The sequence below is a fragment of the Parasteatoda tepidariorum genome, unplaced genomic scaffold (genome assembly GCF_043381705.1).
Source record: "Parasteatoda tepidariorum isolate YZ-2023 unplaced genomic scaffold, CAS_Ptep_4.0 HiC_scaffold_35, whole genome shotgun sequence".
Classification (NCBI taxonomy): domain Eukaryota; kingdom Metazoa; phylum Arthropoda; class Arachnida; order Araneae; family Theridiidae; genus Parasteatoda; species Parasteatoda tepidariorum.
In genome coordinates, this window is record NW_027261687.1 from 7,378 (window position 1) to 33,902 (window position 26,525).

At 27.5% G+C, this 26,525-nt stretch overlaps 1 protein-coding gene and 1 pseudogene across 1 annotated transcript; one reads left to right on the plus strand and one right to left on the minus strand.

The window, feature by feature from the left end:
* The first annotated feature begins 443 nt into the window (after positions 1–443).
* On the plus strand, positions 444–23,406 carry LOC122272517 (afadin-like; annotated as a pseudogene).
* A 1,539-nt stretch (positions 23,407–24,945) lies between these two features.
* On the minus strand, positions 24,946–25,494 carry LOC122272516 (tigger transposable element-derived protein 4-like). The gene has a single exon (XM_043056301.1). The coding sequence runs from the start codon at positions 25,492–25,494 to the stop codon at positions 24,946–24,948; it is 549 nt and encodes a 182-aa protein (XP_042912235.1).
* Positions 25,495–26,525: the final 1,031 nt, after the last annotated feature.

Sequence of the window (26,525 nt, forward strand, 5' to 3'; positions counted from 1 at the left end):
TTGTGAGGTTTAACCACATATTTATTCCAGGGTTGGCTTTTTGCCGCAGAAACTGGTTTTTGGCATGTCAGTGGCAGAAACTGGTTTTAACCGGTTAAAACCGGCAGAAACTAAAAAAACTTCTATGTTAGTTCTAGTAATTGCTTAATGACATTTTGTTTAAGTAAACTGAAAAATGTAATTTCGTGCAACTGTAACAAACTTTTTAATTCATTACTTGTAAATATATATTATTTCGTTTATATTAAATATAAAGAGTGCAGTATATCAAATTGAGAAAAGAAATTGTTTAGGTTCAGACACTGCATCAAAACTTGTCTTTTGTTATAGATTACTGCTAAGTGCAAACAATGTAATATTTGATCTTGAATGGTGATAATTTTATAAAAAAATTGAACTTTGTTTAACATTTAATTGTTTTTTTATGAATTATCCTTTGTATGTCAATCTCAGTATTTACTTTTATGTCATTTTCTGAATTTCTGCCACAAATGTGGCAGAAAGGGGTTTCTGACATGCCAGTTTTAACCGGTTTCTACCAGTGGTTTTAACCACCTCGGCAGAAGCTTGCCGGCCTTGATTTATTCCAATATTAATGCATTACAAAAACATGTATTCAACATTTTTTAAAAACATTTTATATGGTATTTTCAGGTGGTACCTTGAGAATATTTGGAGAAGCTTTAAATAAAGATGTGCATTACAAAACACTTTCTACAAAAGATACTGCATCCTATGTGGTAAAAGATATATTAAATAAATATGGATACGATAAAGATTTTATGCATTGTCTTGTACAAACTATAGTATCACATCATACAAATGATGGTCCTGATCTTCAAAATGGCGGTATCAGAGAATATATATTGGATGATGATGATTGTCCTCTGATGATTCAGCAGCAGCATAATCGGAATAAAGGTAAAAACAAACTGTTAATGAATTTCTGGTTGATTCAAAATTCTGGTTTGATACTTACGTTTTGACAAAAAAAAGTAGAAAAAAAAGCTCATTGATATTCTAAGAACAATTGACATCATTCCTTTGTAGACATTTTTATAAATTATAGAATATCGAACAACTGCATGTAAAGAGTCCAAATAGAGCAGTCGATTGAGACTGACAATCATTTGAGTATTGTAACCAGGGCTCGAAAAAACTCAGAAATGTTACCCGTCCCCGAGGACGGCTTGTCCAACAATGTACCCGTCCTCCTTTGAAACTAACCCGTAGCTTCTAAATAAATAAAAATATAATTTTCTCTTATTTATTACAAACATTTATATAAATTGCACAATGAATTAGTAGTTACTAGGATTACATTATACAGTAATAAAAGAAATACTAGGTTACTAATAGTAAAACCTAGTATTTCTTTTATGAAATAATTTATTTCTTTTATGAAATAATTTAAATGACAAAGGTCAAGTTATCTGGAATGTCAATTTATCCGAGGGTACTGCGTTTTTTAAATGAATCAAATATGACGTTTGCCAGTTCCACAATCAAGCCAATGATTTACAGAGGTTTCTGCACAGAAATCTGAAAGGGGTTTTCCATTTAGGTAGATGTTCATAATTGCGTTTAACGCTTCTTGTTTAAGACCAGTACGTAATGTGTTTTTTTGTAAGTTCATTGCTGAAAAGCCCCTTTCAAATGCTGCAGTACTCCCAGACAGAGAAAATATCAATTCCATTTCAGGGTCATTTTAGAAGTGAAGAGCTAGACTCATGTAAGATAACAAAAATTGAAAATGTATCACGAACATTAACGGGAAAATGGCCGTTCGCGCGGACGTCGGATTCGAGAAATTCGTTGACCGCCGAGGACGGGCTGTTTTTCGAGCCCTGATTGTAGCGAGTACCATGATCAAAATTAAAATATTGATAGTATTTTCTTCATTGATAATGGTGTTTGTTAAAATACTGAAAACATCGCTTTTCATACTTATTTGATCTTTTCTTTTACTTTTGTTTACTTCTTTTGAAATTGTTTTGCTTAAAAAAAAATATTAGAATTATTTATTTTATCTGTAAGAAGACTTTTTTGTTGCTTGTTCTTTTTATAAGTATGTATAGATGTCTGTTTTATTCAGTATAGTGTAAAAAGTGGATGATTGAAAGACTGTTTTATCTAAACTAATGTTAATCAAAATATGCTATTAATTCAAATGTTATAATAAATTGCTTGTTGTAATCAATCGAGAGTAAAGTTTGCTGTAATTGATAGAAAATATTGTAATCAATAGAAAGACTTGGCAACAGTTACGAAATTATTAGTATTTTGCAATCAAAGGTCTTGGCATGATTTAGTTATGAAAATCTTAATTCTTAGTTGTGTTTTAATTATTATTTTTGTTATCATTTATTTATCTTTTTGTAAGAATCAATAGTATATCTTTTATTTAAAATTATTTATGAGTGGCAAGTTTAAACATAACAAATAATTAATATAAATTTGGATAATCTTTTTTTCTTTTATTCTATACAAAAATAATTATAAATGATGTTTTTAAAACTAGTATTAAGTTATGAAAAATTTTTGTGGTTCATATAAAAATGAATGGTTTTGTGTCTGAAAGATTTTATGGAAATGATAGTTCATAAATTTATTTATTTTGTTTTCTAACTGTTATTTTCCTTTCTGCCTGGAAGGTTGAAAACATAACTAATGACAAACTTTTTGTATAATCTGTTTTTTCCCCCTGTAAATAGTTGTAAAAAAATGTTTAGGTTACAAAATTTTTGCAGTTTAATAAAGTATGGTATACATCGTGAATACTTCTTGGCATAATTTAATTTGACAAAGAAAACATATTTTTATTTGCTTTTTTAACTACTAAGTATGGTTTTTGTTTAAATTTTTTTTTATTTTTAACAAACATAATGAATAATATACTTTATTTATATTTAATTTAAATATAAAATTTTTTGAAGCTTGTAGAAAATTGGTAGCCATATGTGAAAAGGAAACTTTACGTTCTGTTGTTAACTCAATTATTAAATGCTTTTATTTTTGTAGGTGCCTTATCATTTAATGTTCGAAAACGACCTGCTGATTACCAGTCTAGAAAAAGGAAAAAAAAAAGTCTAAGCCAACTAAAAATGATGGCAGGATGATACAATTGAAAAACTACCCTACCTCCTTGAATTGAATTCTGGTACTTATATCAAAAAATAATATCCTAATTTAAGGTTTTTTTTTCTAATGAAAGAAATTGATGTAGATCCTTATTCCTTAACATTATAATTGTTTTTTGTGAAAATATTAACTAAATAAATAAAAATACTAAAATTTTTGCCTTTTTGTTAAAAATCTAAGCTTTTTTTAAATTAATTTGTTGACATGATTACAGATGGTAGTAATGGACATGGGCCTCCGAAGAAGCACAGACTTTACCTTAATGTTACTGAAGTTGGTAGTGAAAGAAGTAGCTCTATCGGGGACAATACTTGCAGGTAAAAAAAAATTATCGATGAACTTGTGCATTTTTTAAATATTAATTAAATTTTGTAAAAGAATGAACAAAATAGGTTGGAAATGTAAAATTTCATTTAATTGTATAATTTATTGATTTTTACTATGGATAATTTATGTGTATATAACATGAAATATTTTTAAATTACTCAGTTGACATTGCTATTTTACTCACATTATTCAATAATTTTTATTCTTCATAATAATTCATAACTCTTAACTGTTTTTAAGAAGTTTTTAAAGCATTTAAATAGAAATAAATATATATTAAAATTTGCATGTGTGTGTATTATATATATGCATACATGCATGCATATATATATATATATGTATATATAAGCAGGGTTATTCATAATTCCCTCTGGGGTTTCGAAGCGTTATAGTAAAAAAACGAAGACGAATATGGCAAAAAAGAACATTCGAAATTATTCCGAAAGTATTCAAGTTTTAATTTAAGCTGTTGCCGGTAGATGGCAGTAACATGTACCACTGAAGCCAGTTGTNTTAAAATCGATATATATTTATATATATATATATATATGCGCATAATATAACACTTAACAGTGCAAACTAGTAGAAATCAATGCATTTCTATAATCCAGGAGTGAATCATAAAATGCCTCTTAAAATCCGCTACTATCTGTAATACATAATAAGTTGAATAGATAGAGTTAATTATTAATAAAGATACCCATAGAACATTTTTAATTATTCAAGTCCTATTGCAGAACATAAGTTCTTATTCTACTGATGTTAACATTTGAATTTATAGTTGAAGTTAGTAATATAAATTGTTTATATAAATGCTTATTCAAGTTTTCCAGGGTTAGTAGTTGGGTGCCTACAGAATGTTATTTTCAACAAATACTAATGTGGATTTTATAATAATTGATTTGAAAAATCAGATATTGATCCAGCATGTTTTTATTTAATTTCATAATGTTTAAAAAATAGCAAAATTCGATAGTTCAAATTAAGGAATTGCCTACTAATTGCTTTCATACTTTAGACAAATAGCTTTCTCCTCATAGCTTTTTAAATTGTAATGGAATTATGTGATTTTATAGAAAAGATAACTTAATTAACTATTTTATATTATGAAATTTTTATGGTAATGACTTAAATGTTATAACACTCATATATTATTCTCAACAAATGCAGTAACAAATTCAGCAGAGTTGAATTTTGTAGTTTCAGAGTTATTGATTTATGTAATTCATGTAATTTTAAATCAGCAATCAATTCCAATCAGCTATGCAGTAATTATATCGTAGAATTTATAAAAATTGAGGCATCATCTACTAAATTTTATTTATAAAAAATATTAACTGGCATATTTACTGTGCTTTTGTTTCGTGATTATTAAAATCCTTCATAAAATTATTTTTATTATCGAGGTTTTAAACTCAATTACAAATTTTAATTTAATATTGGTATGAGCAAATATTACTAGGATGAGATTTTTCCGCTTTCTAGCGGATTTTTGGCTTTTGTCTCTCGAGTTTCTGCCTCTTTTATAATTTTTTTTTATGGAAAACTCCGATTTTTCTCTAAATGTTTCACTTTTTTTAATAAATATTCCGCTATTTCTGAAAATTCAGCTCTTGAAATAACAATCATATTTATTTTCCGATTTTCAAAGATGAACAGAAATTCAAACTACTTTAAGACACTAAAATAGCGATTTTTGTATGTTAAGAAGCTATTAAATGTTTCTACTTCACAATTATTGATATGTTTCGCAGAGCTTTATCTAAATTAGATAATAATATGAACATAATGATTCCAATTTTCTTTTCTTTTCTAAATAAATAAAAAAATTATGTTACTGATATTTTTTCTATAAATCGCATATTAGTATTTATTAAAAGAACTTGAAGGTTTCAGTAGTGCTGAACTAGGCAGAATTCTCAAGTAATAATTGTCTCCTTTGTGTGAACTGAAGAAAATCAACTTATCTTTCAATAGGTTATTTTACTGAGTGTCAATGTAATTCATATATTAAGAAATTATTATGCAATTAATTATGTATTGACACATAGTTATTTATTATCTTAAATTGTCTAAAATGTATAATTAAACGATTGCAGGCGTGTATGATTTACTCGCGTGGAAATTCAGCTTTTTTCTCTTTAAGACAACCTCATCCCTGATATTAGCTAATTGACTCCAGTTATTTATTTAAGGCAACATTACTATAAATATTTTCTACACATATTGATCTCAAACTATTGCTCACTGCACCATTAATAAATTTGTAAAAATAAATAAATGTATAACTGTTAAAAAGTTCTGTTTGCAAAGTAATTCTGAAATTAAAAGTAATATATTTTGCTATTCTTGTGGATTGAAATTTGCTTTAATAATACTTTTTTTTTATTTGTCCTTTGCCTTTTTCTAAAACAGTATATGTCTACTGCTCAAAAAAATGTCTTGATCTTATCCTGATTTATTTGAAACATTTTGTCCTTATCCTTAACCCATTATGATGCCTGAGTATTCCTTTTTATAAAACCCTCAATAATCTATATATATTAATATCATTTAAAACTTAAATCTATTTTGTATTTTATTTTTAAAATTTTCTTTTCTTTTACTGTTATACTGTTTAATAAATTATTAAGACTTTTATTAATTATTAAGACATTTATTATCCAGGAAATTTCTATTTATTGAAACATTCAGGATATCAAGTAATATTTATGATTTTATGAAAAACACCATACTGTAAACAGCTTAATGCTTTACTTTTTAATATTATTTTAAAATTTTCTATTTATAAACTATATTTTCTACTTATATTTTAAATTTTTATAACCAAGTTGTTCTATTTATTGTTCTAATATTTTAATTCCTATATTTTGAAAAATGTTGATTTTGTGATATTATGCTGATATCACTTTTTATAAACACATGTTTTCTAAACAATTAACTATCTTTTTTAATTGAATTGTGCTTATTCTGATCTATGATTTTCTATTTATTTACTTAAATCTTCTATTATTTATTATACTTATAGCTGTTTGGTCCAAATGTCTAACCTCGCCACTGTGTGATTGCTCATACACAGAGAATAGTTACAGTTACTCCTAGCAGTAGAGATGAAGAAACTTATGTGAATGGTATGAGAGTATGTGAAACAACTATATTACAGAATGGAATGGTTGTACGGTTTGGAAAACTGCATACTTTTCGATTTGTTGACCCACTTCATGACCAGGTAATTAAGGATGTTTTCAACAAAGTTTCGATCAAAATAAGTCATTTTCAGATCATTTTACTTCACTACATTCAGTTGCATATGTTTATTGGTAACATATTTATTTCTGTTTTCTAGAAACATGTTACCGGACCCTCGACAGCATCCTGAATTTATAGAAAGGTAATATTATCCTTAAATGTATTTTAACTTTAGTTAAGTAAGATATTTATTAGGTTGGTTTTATAGATATTTAAAAAAACTATATGGATTAATAATTATTTAACCTTCCAAGTGTTGAAGCGTTATACTTCTCTACTATGCCTCTTTTACTTCCTAAAAAACATTTTTTTTTGTTGGAGAGCCTTTCGCTTAAAGTACAGAGTAAGGACTAGATTGTTAATTTATTAACTTTTTTAATTCATTTCAATTTACTTTAACGCATAATTAAATGTTAATTGCACATACTTTCTCTGTGTAGTAAAAGCTCTATTATTTGTTAGTTAAAAAAGTAAGTATTAAAGTTGAAAACTATTTCTGGGGAATCTGTTTCAATTTTGTTGTTGATTGAGAAAGTATTTTAGTTAAAGCTGGTGTGTTTCATGTAAAGATGATCTGCTAAAAGATACTAAAACTGGATTGTTTATATTGATTTATTGACTCTGTATCTTGAAAATTAGTCAAAAGTTAATTGTTTATAATTAAAGCTTTTTCAATGACAAAGAATGCAGGAAGTAAATTTAACTTAGTAATTTGTATAAATAATTAATAAATCATGTTACATATTACAAAGAGTGATGCCAGATCTAAAAAATGCTCACATCTCTGTTTTAATCGATTAAATTGTAAAGCTGCTTAAAGTGTAACTAAATATTAAGTCGCAGTAGTATATGTTGCAAATATATGTAAGTATATGTTGCAGTTGTTTATTCCTAAATTATTTGGGTATAGATTTTTTAATGTAAGCTATATTTTTGTCACATTGTAAAATGAAGTTTATTTGTTTTGTATGCCTGTGAGTTCCCTCTGTTAATATTTAAATAATATACTATACAATAGGAACAGAACTATACAGATACAAATACTATACTATAGGAATTTTTGTATCAAGTTGATTTAATGCACAAAAACTCTATCTACACCCTAAATTAAATGTTTTTGATAAAATTTAGTCATATTTGCTATTAATTTTATATTTTTTGTAACATGCATTGTTTGTGTTAACGAGGAGAGTAATAGGTAGTTTTGATTAAGTTTGTATTTTTGTTTAATTATTTGAGGTCTTTTGAAAGAGGATCCCAGTTTTTTAAATACAATTCTAGGTAGCAAAAAATATAGTTGCTAACTGCTATAAAAAAAGGTTTTTAAATTATGAATTAAATCAGTTAACACAAAAGTAGAAAACTAGAGCAAAAAAAATCAAAAATAATGTATATATATTTTCTTATATTTAAAATTCAAGTTATCCCAACTCTGCTAATATGTAGTTTAGTTGTAAGATTATGCTCATTTCTTAATAGCGAAGTTACTCATACTTTTACTAATTCACCATGTAAAAATTTGATTCACTATGTTATCTGATCTCGTTAATTTTGGATCACTTAAAAAAATTAGTTGGCAGTATTTTTTGGATGTCTGTAGTTGTCGTGTTACTTGTTGACAAGTTGTTGTAATTAATTGTTGACAAAATCAGATGGGATATTTCACTATTCAACATTGTATATAATAATTGAAAGAAAATTTAATCTTAAACTACTTAAATATTTTAATTAATGTTTTTCTTTTAAAATTTTTAGGTGAAGAAGCTTTTCTAGCTACATCAATTACTCAGCTAGATCCTAGTCAAGTGCTGTCACCAACATATGCTCTGTCTATGGCTGCTCGATATCGTGCCTCTACACATTTTAGGCCCGAAACTACCCCCAAATGATCGTGCTCATAGGCTGACAGCTTTGATGAACAATGTAGCAGCTGTAATGCATCAAGTTATACAGGTAATAAATTTTATTAGTTTATTGAATATTTAAGTCAAGTGTTTGTAAATCAGTGATTGGCGGACATAATATACAAGAGCATGCACGAAAAATGTATGATTGGAATACGACAAAAAGTTTGGTAATTCGATATAGTTATTCGATAAAAGTTTGGTAATTCGTTTGGTGATAATTTTTAAGTTATATAACTAGTTTTATAACTTAAAACTGCTAAAGAAAGATGTGTTGGTACATATAATAATCGATGTAAAGTTTTATAAAAATTAAAACATGTAAAAAAAATCAGCAATTTTTGAACAAATTTTGTCAGAATTAGGTTAGGATGAAAGATAGTTACAAGGATCAATAGATTGCTTGCAGATAGTTTATTTAGGAGATTTTGTGTTTACAGATTTCATTTTACCTAAGTCTGGTGATTTGATTCAGCTCTTATATTTAGACAAATTTTTATAATGTGAAAAATTTCTAGAATTTTTTGAATAGTTTAAAAATTTTCTCATGCAGTTAAGCCCATTAAATATTAACTTTTTGGTTCTTAAAATTTAGTTTTCCTTCAATCATCAATAAGTTATGTATTTCAGTTGAAATTTTATTTGTCATTGTCAATTAGCATTTTTTTTAGATTTATGTATCTGAATCTGTGTAAACTAAAAAAAAGAAAGCGAATTTTAATATTTCTTTAATAACGCTACTACTTATTCAATGTTAATTAGCTGAAAACAATACCGTATACTACTAATTTTAGGTATGCAAAGCTGAAAATTTTTGTGGATTTTTTTCAAGTTTTTAGTTGAATGCTTTGAAATTTTAGAAATTACTGAGGTATTGTAATTAATTGTACAAAAATTTCACGAAATTAAATTTAAAATTTTTAAAACAAATTTTCTTAAATTTCATTATATTCTATGTGAATAAAAAAGTTACATTTGTTTAGCTTCTTAGCAGTTTTTACAGCTAGTAAAGTATAAAATTTTGTATATATTATAATTTTTATCCTCTTGTGTTGCCTTTAATATTAAAATAAATTCATAATTTTTCTTTTTAATTATGCATAAAATATATGCACGAACATTTTTACCAGTTTTTGTATGGTTTGAACTATATCCTTTTTTTATATTATTTTTCAATCATTATTTAGAGGATAATTAGTTTTCATTAATCTCTTTTTATTAGGATCGATATCGAGATGCAACTGCCCTGGTTTTTTGGCTTGCTAATACTTCGGAATTGCTTCATTTTCTGAGACAAGATCGCCATTTAAGTGCATATACTCTTGATGCCCAAGATTTACTAGCAGAAAGTGTTCAGCTTGCTTTTCGAAGTCTTGTAACGTGTCAACAAGTAGAACTTCAAGATGCAATGCCAGCTTTCCTTGAAGATCGTGATGATGTCAATGAAGAAGAGGGTACAACTGGTAAGCTTTTTTCTTTTACACTGCTTGACATTTGGCCGTTGGGCATACCATAGGAAAACTCTATAATTAGTGTGATCAACTGTTTTTCTGTGTTATATGAACATTTCAAAATAAGGAAGCGAATGATTTTACACCAACTTAGCCTCTAAATAAATTTATTCAGATATTTAATTTTACAAAAGTTAGTGTCTTTAGTAATTTATAAATGCTGATCAGAGTGGTAACCTTCTTCCGATTACTTAATGGGTTTGACAATTTTAGCACTCGTTTAAAGGGCCCTTCTTAACATTAGATATATTATTTGTATACCCTCTTTTTTGATATTTGAAGCATTATACTTGCATTTAATTTAATAAAATATGCACAAATAGGGTGTCCGAAAAATATAAAAGTGATCAATGTCACAAGTCTAAAAAGAAGTATCAAATATTTTAGAAAAAATGTATTCAATGATACTATTTTGCGGTGGAGCCAGGGAATGCAATTCTTTAATAGAAACCATTTTTTTTTGCAGATTCGGATTCACCAGAAAAAAATGCCTCAATTTCATCTACTGGTTTTCTCATTTTGGTTCATAGATGGTGTTGTAATTTTGAATTAAAATGAGTTTCAAATTATTTAAAAACATTTTTAAGAAATGCATATCAGATCAAATAAATATAGACATTTTTTAGTGTAAATTATATTGGTATTTTCTTAATACCGAATTCTATTCTCTCCCTACTTTCTGAATCTAGGCCACTCCCATGGAGTGAGATCAAATTTAATTTCCAATTTCTGATAAGATGCCTTTTTCTAGAGTTATTACACTGTTTCTATGCTTTTTAGACTTCCTGTTTATTTTATTACTAAATTTTGTTACCACTTTTTCAGTAATGAAATAAAATAAAGAATTTTTTTTTACCCAGCAATCAACCTTAGTTTAAATTTCTAAATTAATTCATGGAATTAGCTTTAAACTTTCTTATTGAATTTTTTCTAACTTTGTGCGTTATAATTATTGTATTACATCTGATTGAAATGCAATTTTATTTATAGCTGAGTTTTATATGAGGTGTCTGTTCTCAGCTGATGTTTTAGCTGTGTCTGTAACTTTTGAGGCGATGCCGTTTCAATGCAGTCATCCAGATGTTTTCACTTCATCAACTGTTCAATAAAGTTGTATGTGAAACCAGAAGGAACGAGACTTTGGGGTGCAAGACTAAAGAGAAGGTTGGGACGTGTGGAAGCATAGGCTGAGAAAAAAGGATTGCTGCTGATTGTCTTCTCAGTCGTATTGTGCAGGTAATTTTGTATTTTTTGTAATTGCACTTTTATAAATAAAAATAGCACTATTTTTTATCCTGCAGTGATTCTACTATATCAGGGGTGGCCAAGCTCTTTGATAGTCGAGCCATTTTTCAAAATTTGAAATTTTTCGCGAGCCACAATTAAAAACGTATTTAAAAGGTATGCAAAAAAAGGTGTTAAATTTTTTTTTACATAAATTATATTGAATGAAAACATATAAGTGAAAGTGCTAAATATGTGTATTTAATTTTCTTCTCTTAATAATTCTTTAAAATTTGGTTAATAATTGGTGATAGCACTTCTCAGTAATTCCTTGAGATGCTGGTTATTTAATACTGATCGGTGTTTGGATTTCACGAATTTTAAAGTAGAATAAAATGATTCACATAAGTACGTTGTTCCGAATATTGAAATAATTCGACAAGCAGCCTTTTTTTTTTCAGGATACTTCCATTCTGGTACAAATTTCCAAAATTCAGAAATCGACGTCGACTTATATTTTAAATGTAGAGCTTGATCTTCTTGCATCTCTATTAATTCTAATTCTCCAGATGCTTTTTGTGTCATAATTATATTGGAAATGGAAAACTCACCTTGAATTGAACAACGTTGCACTTAGTTTTTTATATTTGTTCTCAGTAATTTAAAAGACATTTTGAAACACATACGGAACGATAATAATTTTTTAAAATATAATAGCACAAAAATGAAAAGGGAACTCGGGTACATCTATCGATAGCCACAAGTAATCCTTCAAAGAGCCGCATGTGGCTTCGATCCGCAGGTACTATATGATAACTAACTGTACTATATGATAACTAAAATTTATCTAAAAAGTTATACTAAAATTTTAAAAATCTTTAAAACATTTTCTACGTATTCAAACATTTTAAACTAATTTATATGGAAAGGATTTCTATCTTGTTTCATTTTCCCACTACTGGCTGGTGGATTAATTGCATGCAATAATTTTTGAAATTTTTTTAAAGATTTTATATGGGATCTTTTTGGAAATAAGGAAAATTTTTAACTTTTCATCACTTCCATTAAAATCCACTTTCAGACAAAGTATCCCAGTTAATAGTCTATATCTATCTTTAGAATTTTGTGTTGAAGATAAGATGTTCCTTTTATGGTGTAAAAAATATTTTAAGATTAATTTTATATTAATAAAATCTTAATAATGCTGAGAAGTTATGTGAGAAAGAATTTAATTTTTCTTTACATTTTCTTATAAAATGTATGGTTTGCATTTAAAACCTTGAAACTTTTTAAAATTTAAATGTAAACTTATAGCTCAAAATAAAATAAAGCTCAAATTTATAGTTGAGTAAATTGATTTTTTGCCTAACGATATTTTTTAATAAAAATTTAGAATATGTAAACTGATGCTTGTTTTTTGTACCCAACATATTTTATGTTGATTATAATAGTGCTTAAATTTAAATGTGTTTTAGGCTGCTCATTTACTGCAAGCTCCAAAAAGTAATTCTGAAGACCTGGCTTCCATTAGTTCTCTTTGTTTTAAACTGAACTCACTGCAGTTACAAACACTCTTAGAACGCTATCTACCTTCAGATGATGAACCTCATATACCTCAGGAATTTATTGAAAGTGTTGTAAAGGTATGTGTTATCTATTTGTAGTAACCTGACAGAGTTCATTCACTGAATAGTTAAGTGTTATTAGATCCATGACTAACTTTATATTGTAAACTACTGTACCCAAAATTTCTTATAAATAATGTAATGAATAAACTTTCAAAGCAAAAAAGGAAGGGGAAAAAAGTGAATAATGCTCAACTGAAAGTTCTGAAATGGACATACTACAGTTTCAGTTCAAGAACCTTCCTCGGTGTCTGGATATGAAAATGATGGTAGCAAAGCAAAGAGACAAACACATGCTAAGTGTTTTAACCAATAGGGACAGAGGAACAAGTTTGAATAATATAATAAAAAATAAGAGATGAAAAAAGGCGTGAGGGATCAGAGGAGAGCTCTAGGGGACAAGAGATTAAATTAGAGTACACTTCCAAATATTGAAAAACAGTGGGATGCTAGAAAGGTCATTAAGTAAATTATTATAATTTTTCAAAGTATGGAAGGACAACCAAAAATTGAATTCGGTACATGAAGAGCACAGTGTTAAATGATTTTAGCAGAATAAAACTCAAACCTGTGATTAAAATTCCAACTATGTAGAGCAATGAAAGATCGATTGATGTCCTGACTTTGGTCATAGCTTTCTTTCTTTTTTAAATTGAAGTTTAAGGGTATGTTTGGTTTATCCAATATATGCAAGACTACAGTGATACCAAATTTGATAAATACACCAGCTTTTAATATCAGCTATAGGTTCTTTAAGGTTGGTGCAATTTAATTTATTTGCTGGGGAAAGAACTATTTTAAAACTGAAATTTATTCAAAATCATAGCAATTTGGGAACTGATTTTCAGATAATAAGGTAAAACAATCAAATTGTCAAAATCTGATTCGAAAGTTTGGTAGATATCAAATTTAATTTTTTATGGATGTAATCAATAATATTAGAAGGAAATCACTGTCTACAGCTATAGCTAGAGAGCTTTTTAGATAATAGTTTTTTTCATTTTAGGTTGCTGAAAATACTGCTGATGAACAAGTTAGAAGTGAAGGTAGAGATATTAAACTCGAAGAAGACTCTGATTTACAATTGCCTTTCTTGTTGCCTGAGGATGGTTATTCTTGTGATATTGTTCGAGGAGTTTCAGCTGGATTGCAAGAATTTTTACAACCACTTATTCTAGCAGGTAAAACAATTGCTTTATTATTGATGTAAAAATATTTTTTTTAATTTGCTATTTTATATTTATTTAAAATTGCTATACAAGTGAATATTGAAAATTAAATTTAAATATTTAAATGAAAACTGTTTTCTTTTGTGACTTAAAACTAAATTTTCAATAACATAATTAAAATCATTATTTATAGCTATAATATTTCCTTGGTAAATGAGTTTCTGATTTTTAAATAAAATTGAAAAAAAAAATTAAAAGATGTTTCAATTTGTCGTCAAAATCTTTTTCACTTTTAAATTGATTTTGAAAATTATGATTTAATAGTTGAAATTAATAACTTATGCAACTAATTCAACCTCCATTTTTTTGTATCAATATAAAGAATATTATATGTGTAAGTAAATTAAAAAAGAAAAAAATTTAAAGTGGTAAAATTGAGAACTGCTAAAATTCAATAATTCAGAATTAAGCATAGATTTTAATGTTATTTATTGTTTTATTACCTTTTTCAATATTCTGTTATGATCAGTTTTAAAAAAAATTTCGATCACATTTTGATGGAAATGTAGAGTAAATTTTGGTAGAATAGTTTTGAATAATTATCCATTATAAATCGAAACTAATAATTTTTACCTTAAGAAATAAATTGCTGTCATGAAAGTGTTCTCTCAGTTAGAATTTTTTAGAAGTCCTCATTTACCTAAAAACACAACTACAAATATTTCAAATTTTTAAAGCCTCAGTTAAACATTACACACTCAGTTTACTTTGATATATATGATTGTTAAGTAAAAACTATAATTCAGTTAATTGGAAATGGGTTTCACTTTAAGCTTTAACAACTTTTAAAAAACATGACTAACATTTATTTACTAATTATGTGATTTAAATTAATGTTGAATATTTTCTGATGTCATGTGTTACATTGTTGTCAGCATACTAAATGTCATTGTAGCTATAGTTTTTTTTCTTGTTTTTTATTATAATTATTAGAGCCACATCCTTCTCCCTTTTTAAGGTTATTCGAAAAAGGTGAAATTTGTTTATTCTGACTTTTTTTAATGTATGATTAGAATTAAAGTATTTTTGATTAGAATTAAAGTATTTTTGAATTCATTAATGTAGTAGCTTTTATTATTAATAACTTATTTTAATTTTACTTAAATATATTACCAGGAGTGTTGTATATAACATGTTAAATATTTTGTTAAAGGTCTTTGTCGTCTTACAATTCAGCCTACATCTTCTGGGTATTGGACTGTTTGCATGTCTGATCAAGATATTGGCAGGTTGCCTTCTGGGGTAATTAAAATTTATGTATTACATTCAAACAGTTAATTTTATTTTGATATTGTTTCTTTCAATTGTTCTGAGAAATTGCTTGAAAATTAATCTATGTATTAAACACTTTAAGTAAATGTGTGTGAGACTTTTTATATATTTATTATGTCATTCATAAATATACTACTGAGTTAAAATATGTGAGTTTTATACTTAAAGTCTAGCCTTAAAATACTGAAAAAGAAATAACTGTTTTATTTTGATAAGCTATTAGCATTTGTAAAAAAATTCTGACTTCACTTTGTTTTTAATATTTCAAGTGAAATCAATGTATTCATTAAAATTTATTTTTTGAACACTCTTTAAATAGATATTCTATATGCTAAAATAATAATTATTTGATGAAATTTCCAGTGATATTAAAGGACACTAAATTTGCTTGCTGTGAGAGATCAATAATTTTGTCACTAATGTTTCAAAATAGTATGTTAATTCTTCTGCCAGGATGAAAAAAAGTTCACATAAATTTGAAAAGAGTTTTTTACAATAAATACTAAACTAAGTGCTAGCTATTGGAAGATTTTAAGATATAACTTACTTTCTGTTAGGTTGAATGGAAAGTTTTGTTCACGAAAGTGCATACCTTATTTTATATTAATGTTAAGGTTATTTTATGAAAGAAAGTGGTAAGGTATTTGTCCTATAACTCAATTGTTATGCTCTAGCTTACAGAGACACAGGTATATGGCAGAAAAAAGGAATGTGCATACATATTCTCACTTGTATCGAAAGTATCCAGCAGAGCTAAGTGATAACCCCAATGTATACATTTAAGGATAATACCCTACCATTTGTTTTTGAGGCACAGTTTGCATCGTTGTTTAATGAGGTGTGTTCTTTCGCCGACAGAATTTTCCGGTGTACCTAATATAATTTATCGTCAATCCAGGATTCATTACCAGATTCAATTCTTTTGGAATTTTGTGAAAACAATATTAAATTTGTAGATGATTTTGTTAAAAACTAAGATTGTAATCTCAAGTGATACATATTTTTGCAAAAACCACAATTATATATGACTACATGAGCATTTAAATACTAAGAAATAAAAACTAATTTGTCCACTATTTGGTTGTTAAAAAAATTGCATCACCAATTTATTTAAAAGTTTTCCCGGATGATTTTAATTTTTATTTGTCAATTATCCATGTAAAAATGCTCATGTTTTTAAGAGATAAGTTTGATGAACAGTTGAGTTTTTGAAAAGTCTTGTCTTTTTTTTCAGTATTGTGATTTTTGTGAAAGGTTCTATAATAAAATGGTCCTTAAATGGACCTAATTTTTTTCTAGATCATCCCCAATTATTGATTCATGTGGTCATGTGTGAAAACTTATCTGTATTTGTTCTGTTGTGTTTTAAGAGACATTTTCTTTACTATCTTAATTTATTTATTATTCTTATTTATTCTGTGAATACGTAAGATTACATTTTGAAGTACTTTTTAGAAAGCGTGTGACTTTTTAAAAGTAACAGCTTTGTCTTTAAAAAATCTAGTACACTTCCAAATATTGAAAAANTTAATTTATTTATTATTCTTATTTATTCTGTGAATACGTAAGATTATTTTTTAAAGTACTTTTTAGAAAGTGTGTGACTTTTAAAAAGTAACGGCTTTGTCTTTAAAAAATCTAATAACAAGTAGTTAAGAAATGTTAGAATTAAATTGTAATTTAATTTCTAGGCTCGTAGTCCAAGTTTACACAGTCATGTTGATAATAGAAGCAGCTGGAAAAACCAAGAAGCAGAAGTAGTTACAATCCGCTTACAGAAAAGTAATAATGGCATCGGTCTGAACATTATTGCTGCTGGGGTAAACATTTAATTTCTTTCCTTGTTAAAAAAAAATTGTTTAATTTATCAAAACAAAAACAAAAGAATTTTTAGTTTTGAAATATCTTTGCATTTTTTAAATTCAATCATTCATTTAAAACTTATATTAAAAATATTATTTTTAACTAAAATGTAAATTTTTAATTGCAGTATTAATAATATTGTAATTTTTAAAATATTCCTAACATTTTCCCTAGGAGCAGAATTATGTTGAACATTTTATGTCAAGATTTGAGAATCACACTAATAAAATTATTACTACTCTTTTTTTGTNAAAATGTAAATTTTTAATTGCAGTATTAATAATATTGTAATTTTTAAAATATTCCTAACATTTTCCCTAGGAGCAGAATTATGCTGAACATTTTATGTCAAGACTTGAGAATCACACTAATAAAATTATTACTACTATTTTTTTAGTGACAAATAATATTGTTTTGCAAACTAAATTTGTAGGATAAAGAAGCCTTAATTAGAAATACCAAATTATGTATAATTGTTTACGTAACAGAACAAAACTTGATAACAGCATATAAAATTTTCTTCGATTTTAGAGTTGCTTATTCTGAGTGGTTAGTAACAGTTCTGCTCCATTAATTAATTGTTCTGCTTGGATTTCCTCATACGTTGCAGTTCTGAGCATTAAGCATTTCTTATTATTCTCTTATAATTTACAATTTTTGTAACTGTTTAGTTTTAATTATTTATTAATATTTCTTAAAAGCTTAAAAAGTTGATTAAAATGTATCCTGTAAATATATTTTAAAATATATTAAGGTGACATTTACAGAATAAATGTTTAATAAAATAAAATTTTATATTTTATAATTAATATAATAAATATAATAAAATATAATTATTTTATAATAAATGTAATTAACATTGCATCCGAAGCATTATTGTTTTAGGATATGCCGTAATAATTCAAGTTAAATACCAAGAAATATAAATGTCTACAGCATTCTAGCCTTGTTAAATTTATATGTTTTTAAAATTTACATATGTTGAAACATACACATACTAAGAAATGATGTATGATACTTATTCTTATAAGCTCCCTCTGACGCTGACAAGCTCGTAATCTACATAAAATCTGTTGTAACAGGCGGTGCTGCTGACCTAGTAAGTGGTTATAATTGAAGTAATTGTGCTGAAACTAAGAATGGCTTAGAAATAATTGAATTGTAAATGATGACTTAAAAATCCCCTCCCCCCTTACTTAAATATCAGATTTTTTGCTGTAGAAAAATTTGTTTCTTAGGTATGTATAGTGAGTTATTTAAAAGCGTATTTTGTATGAAAGATATAAATCAGGATTCATAATTTTCCTGATGAAAAGTATTTTTTCCTCATTTCTCCTGCTTTTAAGATTTTGTTATTCCTGAATTTTTTTTTTTGTGTTTGCAGAATATACCATTTCTGTAAATACAAATAGGTATATTAAAATAATTTATTTTAAGAATCGAAAGATTTGGATTTTTTTTTATCTTGATTGGTAATGTTAGGTCACAAAATTTGATCGATCAAACTTGGCGACTGTCTACTAATTATAAGCATGATTTAGATAAACAACCTTACTCCCAAGATTCATTGTTTCAAAATTTTTGAGAATTCAGTCATTTTATGTGAAAGGAAACTTAAATATTTCACAAAATCAAATTTTATAGTGATGAGTTCAAGGGAGATATGTTTACTTATTATTTACTGAAATGCGCACTTCCATGGTGGAATTTTGGGCTTTTATAATTATTGATTCATCTGATTTTAAAAATGCTTACTTATTATTTACTGAAATGTTAACCAAGAAATGTAAATTAAACTTAATTAGTTTTATTTTTCTATAACCGTTCCTTTCTTTATTGTTATTTAAAAAATATCTCATTATTTGTCCTGTTTTTTTTTAGGGTGGCTGAATTAATGACACGAACTGGTCCTGTTGTTACCTTAGAAGTTGCTAAACAAGGTGCATTTCTTAATGGTCTGACTGATTTGCTAACTAAACCTTCACCTACAATTCAAAGAGGTATTTATATTCTAAAAATTTCTTATAATATAAAACTTTGATTGTTAGATTCTTTGTTCTGTTTTAAACCCATTTTTTTACTGCTCTTAAAAAAGCGAAGAAATATTGAGTTTGTATTAGTTGTTCGACTTGATTGAGTTGTTGATATTGAATCATGTTGGATTCAATTTCAATTTATTCATTGCTCTTAATCGATTGCGCAACATTAATGTCTAGTAAATCAATTGGAATTGGTAAACATGTAAGGCTTGAGATTGAAGATTTAAACGATAACAAATCATGTAATTTAATTAATAAAAAAATATTATTTAGAAATGTTTCTATTGAAATAATATTTTTACAGTCGGACTTCTATTTAACGAAATTCCATTTTCCGAATTTCTTCATTTTGCGAATTTTTTCGAGGAACCAAGAACATTTTGGAAATTCTTAAAAAAAACTTCCGTAAAAATAACTCGTAAATAATTCGTAAAATAACTTCCAAATAGCGAAGTGAATTTTCTATTTAACGAACTTTTCTTTGAGGTCCGCTTTCCCTATTTGCCAAAATATTTCAGAACATTTCAAACTAGTTAACGCATTTTATGAGGGAAATGACCTTGAATTGTTATTCGAAGCCACTTCACTTTTAGAGAAAGCAGTGAAATCCCTTTACCCTTTTGTTTGCATTTCAAAGGAAAAACTCGATAAAATTAACGAATTTTATCAGTAGCAATTAAACTTATGAACGCGTGCGGTAATGTATGTTTTAAATTACTACTATAATAAATGTAGCTATAATTTTATACATAAATTTAGCTTTTTTTAGTTGAAAATGTATGCAGCATGATAGTGTAACACTGGATAATGTTTTACTCTATTCTTGCTTTTCATGCAGATTTCTTTTATGGTTAAGATTTATGAGAAAATAAATGGTAGATACTAGTTTACTAGATAAAGGTGTATCAATTACCATTTTAATCATGTCTAGTGTTTATGAATTTAAAACCTGTTTTGCGTCGTTTAAGTATTTCAAAAGGTGATTTTCTATTTAACGAATTTTCCATATAACGAACTTATTATCGGGATTTAGCGACTTCGTCAAATAGAGGTCCGACTGTATTTAAAAATTAACACAAAATTGTTTTGATGACCTTAGTTCATAATTTATTTAAATACTTTGATTTAGCATTTTTAAGCATTTCTGACATTCTGCTAATAAATAATTCCTTTATAAAACAAAAAATCTCATTTTCCTGTGCTTTTTAAAAAAATTCTATTAAAATAAATTTAACTGAAATAAATGCTATAAAAAAGTGGCTAGAATAAATGCTCTGAGAAAATTTAAACAATTGTAACTCAGCAGTTTTTCAGTTTTTTCATTTTAAAAATTAAACTTACTACTATCAGGTTTCAAATTTTTTATTGCACTCACATTTCATGAGTAACACCACATCTAACAAAATGTTAACCTTTTTAATAAAAATAATTATGTCAAATAAGAGATATTATTTTGCTCAACTTGTGTATTTATGTATAGAAACTCATATTTGTTCCTAAATTTAAAAAAAGAAAAATTCCACTTTTAATCTTGAATTCTGGTGACTTCACTAATAAGTTAAAATTTACCAATCTCTCTATTCTACTTTTTTTTTTGTCATTTGATGTTTTATTTACATTTTCTTTTTTTCAAAACTCTGGAAAATAAAAGTATTTCATAGTTCCAATAACTTTTTTATTTTATTCGAAAAAATATCAAATTTTTTAATCATTTTCTGTATCTAGTGTTCTTGAATTTTCTAAATTTTTTTTAACTTTCTTGTTCTTGACTAAATTTTGGTTATTTTATACTGTAACTACTTTTTCTTTAACCTAATCATCTGCTGTCTTGTTTCTAACCTTTCATTGCTGGACATCATTCATATGCAACGAGAACGAGCATTCAGAGCCCCTCCAAGTGGTTGCGAGAACCAAAACTCTGGAAATTTAAATAACTATCTTGTTCCTCCTAAACTAACACGAAGTTGTTATTTTAACTATAATAAAAACACATCTTCCACAAACAATGAACTATTACCCACCTTAAAACGAAGAGATCAGGTCTTAAAAGAATATCCATTTAAGAATGCAAGGCTTCGTCCACCAGGCGTACAGTCCAAATTTTCAGTGTGGCCTTATAAACGAGCTTTGTTCAAACCTAAAAGTGAAGATTCTCTACTCAATTTCCGCCATAATTGTTAATGTCCATATTGCCAATCCCACTTGGATCGAGAGCATGTGCCATCAAAAATGTCTAGAAGCATATTATATCAAATCGAGGATTATGAAACTGATTGTCCTATATGTATATTTAAAAGGCAACAGCATATGCCTAAAGAAAATGTAACTCTTAACTATTTTTGTATTGTATGCAAATCAAAAGCAACTTCCAATTGTCTGTCTTTAGAAAATCTATCATCACAACAGTTTTGCCACAAAGTCGTTGATAAGAATGGCAATTACACATATGATAGTTTTACCAATCATTCAAAAAATATGCATTTTTGTAACAGTCATGGAGATTTTAAACATATTAATAAAAAATTGGCTAAGGAGATTTTTTCATTGTTGCCATATCATCGTTCATCTAAATGTAGTAGTACTGAGACTCTGTACAGCTTTGGAAATTGTCTTAAACCATGCCCTCAAACTTGTCACAGTTATATAAAATTTTCTTCTCTTTTTAGTCCTTTGATGACGTTTTTCAGTCCTTATGGTTTGTTTTTATTGGTTTTATTTTTTCAGTTTTCATTTTGTTTCCTTTCTAAAATGCATTTTTATTTAGTTTGCGTTTTAAACTCATTTTGCATGACTTTGTCAAGTTTCATTTTCATCAATTCACAACCTGTTTGATTTTGGTAGTAAGCAATATTTTAGTCCCTCTATCAATTGTTTTATGTCCTTCCAGATTGTATTGTGTTCAATTTTAATTTAGTTCGCCTTTTTAGCATATTATGCATGATTTTTGTGAATTTTCATTATCATTTCCCAATTGTTTGTTTCATATTATTTTTATCCACTTATAGTTTTTGTTAAAATGTAAACATTTTAGCCTTGCTGTCAATTTTTTTTATATTCTTTTGACGCATGTTTTCATATTTTTAAAGTTTATATCCATTAAAACCTAATTGGTGTTTTTAAATTGTTCTTAATGTTACATTTGTATAATTTCTGCTACCGTAAGCATGAGATTAGGGCTAATTTGAATAGTATCCATTCAGTTACATGATCGGTTTGAATTAAGTTAAATAATAAAAAAAAATGGTATCTAAATTTAGATCTTAACGAATGCTTATTTAATATTATTTCTTAGCACAACAAGGAAAAGAATAAGTTCTTACACTATTAAATGAAATGATCAATTAATTTTTATCATGTTCAAAAAAATTAAACTTAGAACTAATTATCTTCCTTAAAAAAAATTTTTTTTTTCAAAAAAAGAATTGTGTCTTATAACGAATGCTTATAAAATATTATTTCTTGGCACAACAAGGAAAAGAATAAGCTCTTACACTATTAAATGAATTGATCCATTAATTTTTATCATGTTCAAGAAAATTAAACTTAGAACTAATTCTCTTTTTTTTTTTTTTTTAATTTTTTTTTCAAAAAAAGAATTGTTTCTTAATAGAGAATTAAGAATCTGTACTTTCGCATTGAAACTTTTTATAAAACTCTCTCGGTTATTGGTTATGATGTAGATTTTTTTTCAATATATATATAATTAAATTAAATATAATTTCAATGTTAAAATCAGCTAGTTTTAGATACAATCACTGTAATATTAAATAGTTAAGAAGGAATCAAAGATAGTAGGAGTTTAAATAGCGGTTGAATTAAGTTTACTTTGTTATGGTTAATTCGAAATTTACTTGCTTACAGGGCCTCGCAGAATGAGTGAGCGAGATATTCCATCGAGGGTTATGAATGAAAATGGTCATGATGGGAGAATACCTCCAGGATCTAACCACCTGTTGCCTCCTCGAATGCTGAGCAGTAAAAGTGTTCCTTCTTTAAATAGTAAGGATTCTGACATTTTATTATCAATGTAATCCCTATCAATGCTTAAAGTGCCAATTTCTTAAAAAAATATTAGGATCTTAGAAGATAGTTATTATTTCTATAATAATTGTGTAGACATTTAATAATGAAAACTCATACCTTTTGTCAAGATACTGAATATTTTTTTAGTTTTAAATTTAAAACACAATTCTAAACTTCTTCCCTTTTCCTGATGCTAATTTTTAGTATGCAAGCAGGGTGCGTAGCATTTTTAAAAAATGCTTATATTTGATTTGCATTTTTTAAAAGCCCTTAAAGGTGCTTATTTTATTCGGGGTTCGTAAAAAGTGCCTAATTTTCTATCTTTTAATAAGAGATTTTTTCTTTACCGTGTCGATTGTTCTAAATTACAAAAATGCAAGGTTTTCACAACTTTGCAATATTTATCAGAAACTAGTTATTTCATCACGATTATGTGAAGTTTGTGAAAATGTTTTTGAATTTTATTCATTCTATGCTCATAAATTAAGAACTTTAAACGATAAAAAAAATTATTACTGCACAGATCCTAATTATGAATTTTTTTTTAGAAAGTGCTTAAAAAAAGTACTTAAAAGGTGCTTATTTTTTGTTGAAAAATCTGGCTACGCACTGTAACGTGACAGTGTGACAACTGAGCTAAAAGCATCAATTCCTCGAGAGGTAATGCTAAAATGATGTTGCTTGAGAGACACACACGAGAAGTGATGTTCTTTTTTTGTGTAGTTGAAAAGAGAGTTTTTTTCTAAGAAGAGATATTTCTTTGGGTAATATTTTGTGATTGTTCGTGTGAATGTTTAAATAAATTATTTTGTACAACTCACGTCTTATTTCTGGTTGTTGTGACACAACAGCACCCTTTGAGTATTATATGATTATTAGTGAAAAGTGTGCATTATCTTTTTCTCTCTCATTAATCTGAAGTTGAGTATCAAATTTTAATTCATATATTCATAACAAAGATTCATCAACTATCAAAGAACCCAAGAGAAAGTTACTACCCAAATAAAGAAACTGAAGAAGAACAAATAATTTGAATCTTATTCCAAGCAGCTTTAGCAATTCATATAATACTTGACCCTGTGTAAAGTATTATATGAATATTAGTGAAAAGTGCGTTTTATCTTTTTTTCTCTCTCACTAATCTGAAGTAGAGTATAAAATTTTAGAATATCCAACAGTCGCAGGCTCCAATGCATACACCCTCTCAACTGTCATCGTTACCGCCACCTGCAAGTTTTCGCAAAACGAGTGACATGGTGCATTATCCAAAAAAAGAATCACTTTTCTGCCTTGATTTGTAATTTCATTGTCAAAACAAATCAACCAATCTTTAAATATTTCCATGGTCATCCATGCCTTCTTATTATGATGATATTTTACTCCCATTTGTGATAAATCTTTACCTTTAAAACAACGAGGTTTCTTGGAGTGCCAAATGAAGATGGGCTTTTCCTTTTCATTAGCAACATTAGCACAAAAACACACAGTGAGCCTCTGTTTAGATTGTTTTCCTCCCTTGGCCTCTTCTGCTTTCTCAACTAACTTTTGGTAGGTAAGGCACGGAAAAAAAGTCCTGTCTCATCTAAGTTATAAACATCACGATCTTCATAGCCTGCCAGAATGATTGGAAGCCTTGATTTCCAGTCTTGACACAAATCTTTATCAACATTAGCTGATTCACAGCGTAATGTTTTAAAAACAATATTGTTTCGATTACAAAACTTATTTAACCATCCGTTGCTTGCACGGAAGTCTTCTACACAAAGTGATTCTGCAATCTGAATGGCATTTTCTTTCACTGAAATGCCAGTTAATGGGACGTTTTTAGTCCTAGCACATCTGAACCACTGAATTACAGCTTCATTTATATCACAGAACTTTTCATTTCTCTTTATCCCACGATTTTTAAAATCTTCACATTCTTTCAGTAAGCTCTCTTTGTTTTTAACAACATTTTTTATTTGATTCTTGCTGCAATTAAACTGTGAAGCCAAGTTTCTTGTAGATGTTCCTCGATCATGATAATTAAGAACTTTGATTTTGTCACTCAAATCCAAATGTAATCTTTTACTTGGTTTAGGTGCCATGATTTTTAATTTTACTTGTGCCTGAAGCATAAAATTTCTAGTGTAAAAAACTATGCTTCAATATGCCTTCACACAGAGGACTCTAGATTCAGTTTCTAGTTTCTGAGTAAATGAGGAGTTAACCGGCGCGACGGATGATGCCGTATTCAAGGTGTTTCTTTCGCTCATCATGAAGTTTGGCTGCCATTTAGTTACCCAGTGAGGGGTATCCAGGGGGCACCACGTGGAGGCGGCAGGCATTACCCCCCTTTAACATTATACATCGAACTGCAACCTGAATAGATGTCTGTAACCTGGGTGGGTACCTGTCACAAACCTGTGGCGGGTGTATTTTAAATCCTTCAATTCAATTTGTTTTAAACAAAAAAATCTTTTTTATGAACATAAAAATATTTTTTCACTAACCTGAACAAATGTCTGAATCAAAAGTAAATATTTTTTGAGGGGTAAAATGTGTTTTCCTTTCTAAAAAATGCTTATCCCACGCTTCTGCCAATCTGATTTCATAAGAAACTGAAAAAAACCATATTATGTGTCGCAAACAAAATTTTCTTAAACCATGATTGAACAATGAATGTAGACAAGCACATTAAACCCTCAAAGTAAAGCATAGAATTCCGTCGTCGAAAACTCAATAGATTTTAAGAAAAGCACGAGCTGTTGCTTGAAAAGTACGATGGCAGATCCAAAGAAACTTCTGAATTCAGAGTGTTAACAAAATACCTTAAAAAAACTATTTACAGAAATTAGGAGAAAAATCCGAATATTATATGGCCATTATTAGCACTCATTCTTTTCCAAATCTTAAAACCATACTTAATAATTTTTATATGTACTTCTCAACAGGATAGCTAATACTGAAATAAACTCGAGTAGGCTCTAGTATGGGCATATCTTATCGCATTTTCTGCCGAACCATCTGCGTACACATTATGTAATTACTGTCCCCCTAAGACTATCAATTCATGCCGAAATTTGCTTGGCATAGCTCGAAGGGGTAGTAGTTAATTATTGAATTATAAATATGCAAT

Excerpts from the sequence above, each read along its gene's own strand:
- LOC122272516 (XM_043056301.1), bottom strand. The coding sequence starts at position 25,494 with ATGGCACCTAAACCAAGTAAAAGATTACATTTGGATTTGAGTGACAAA.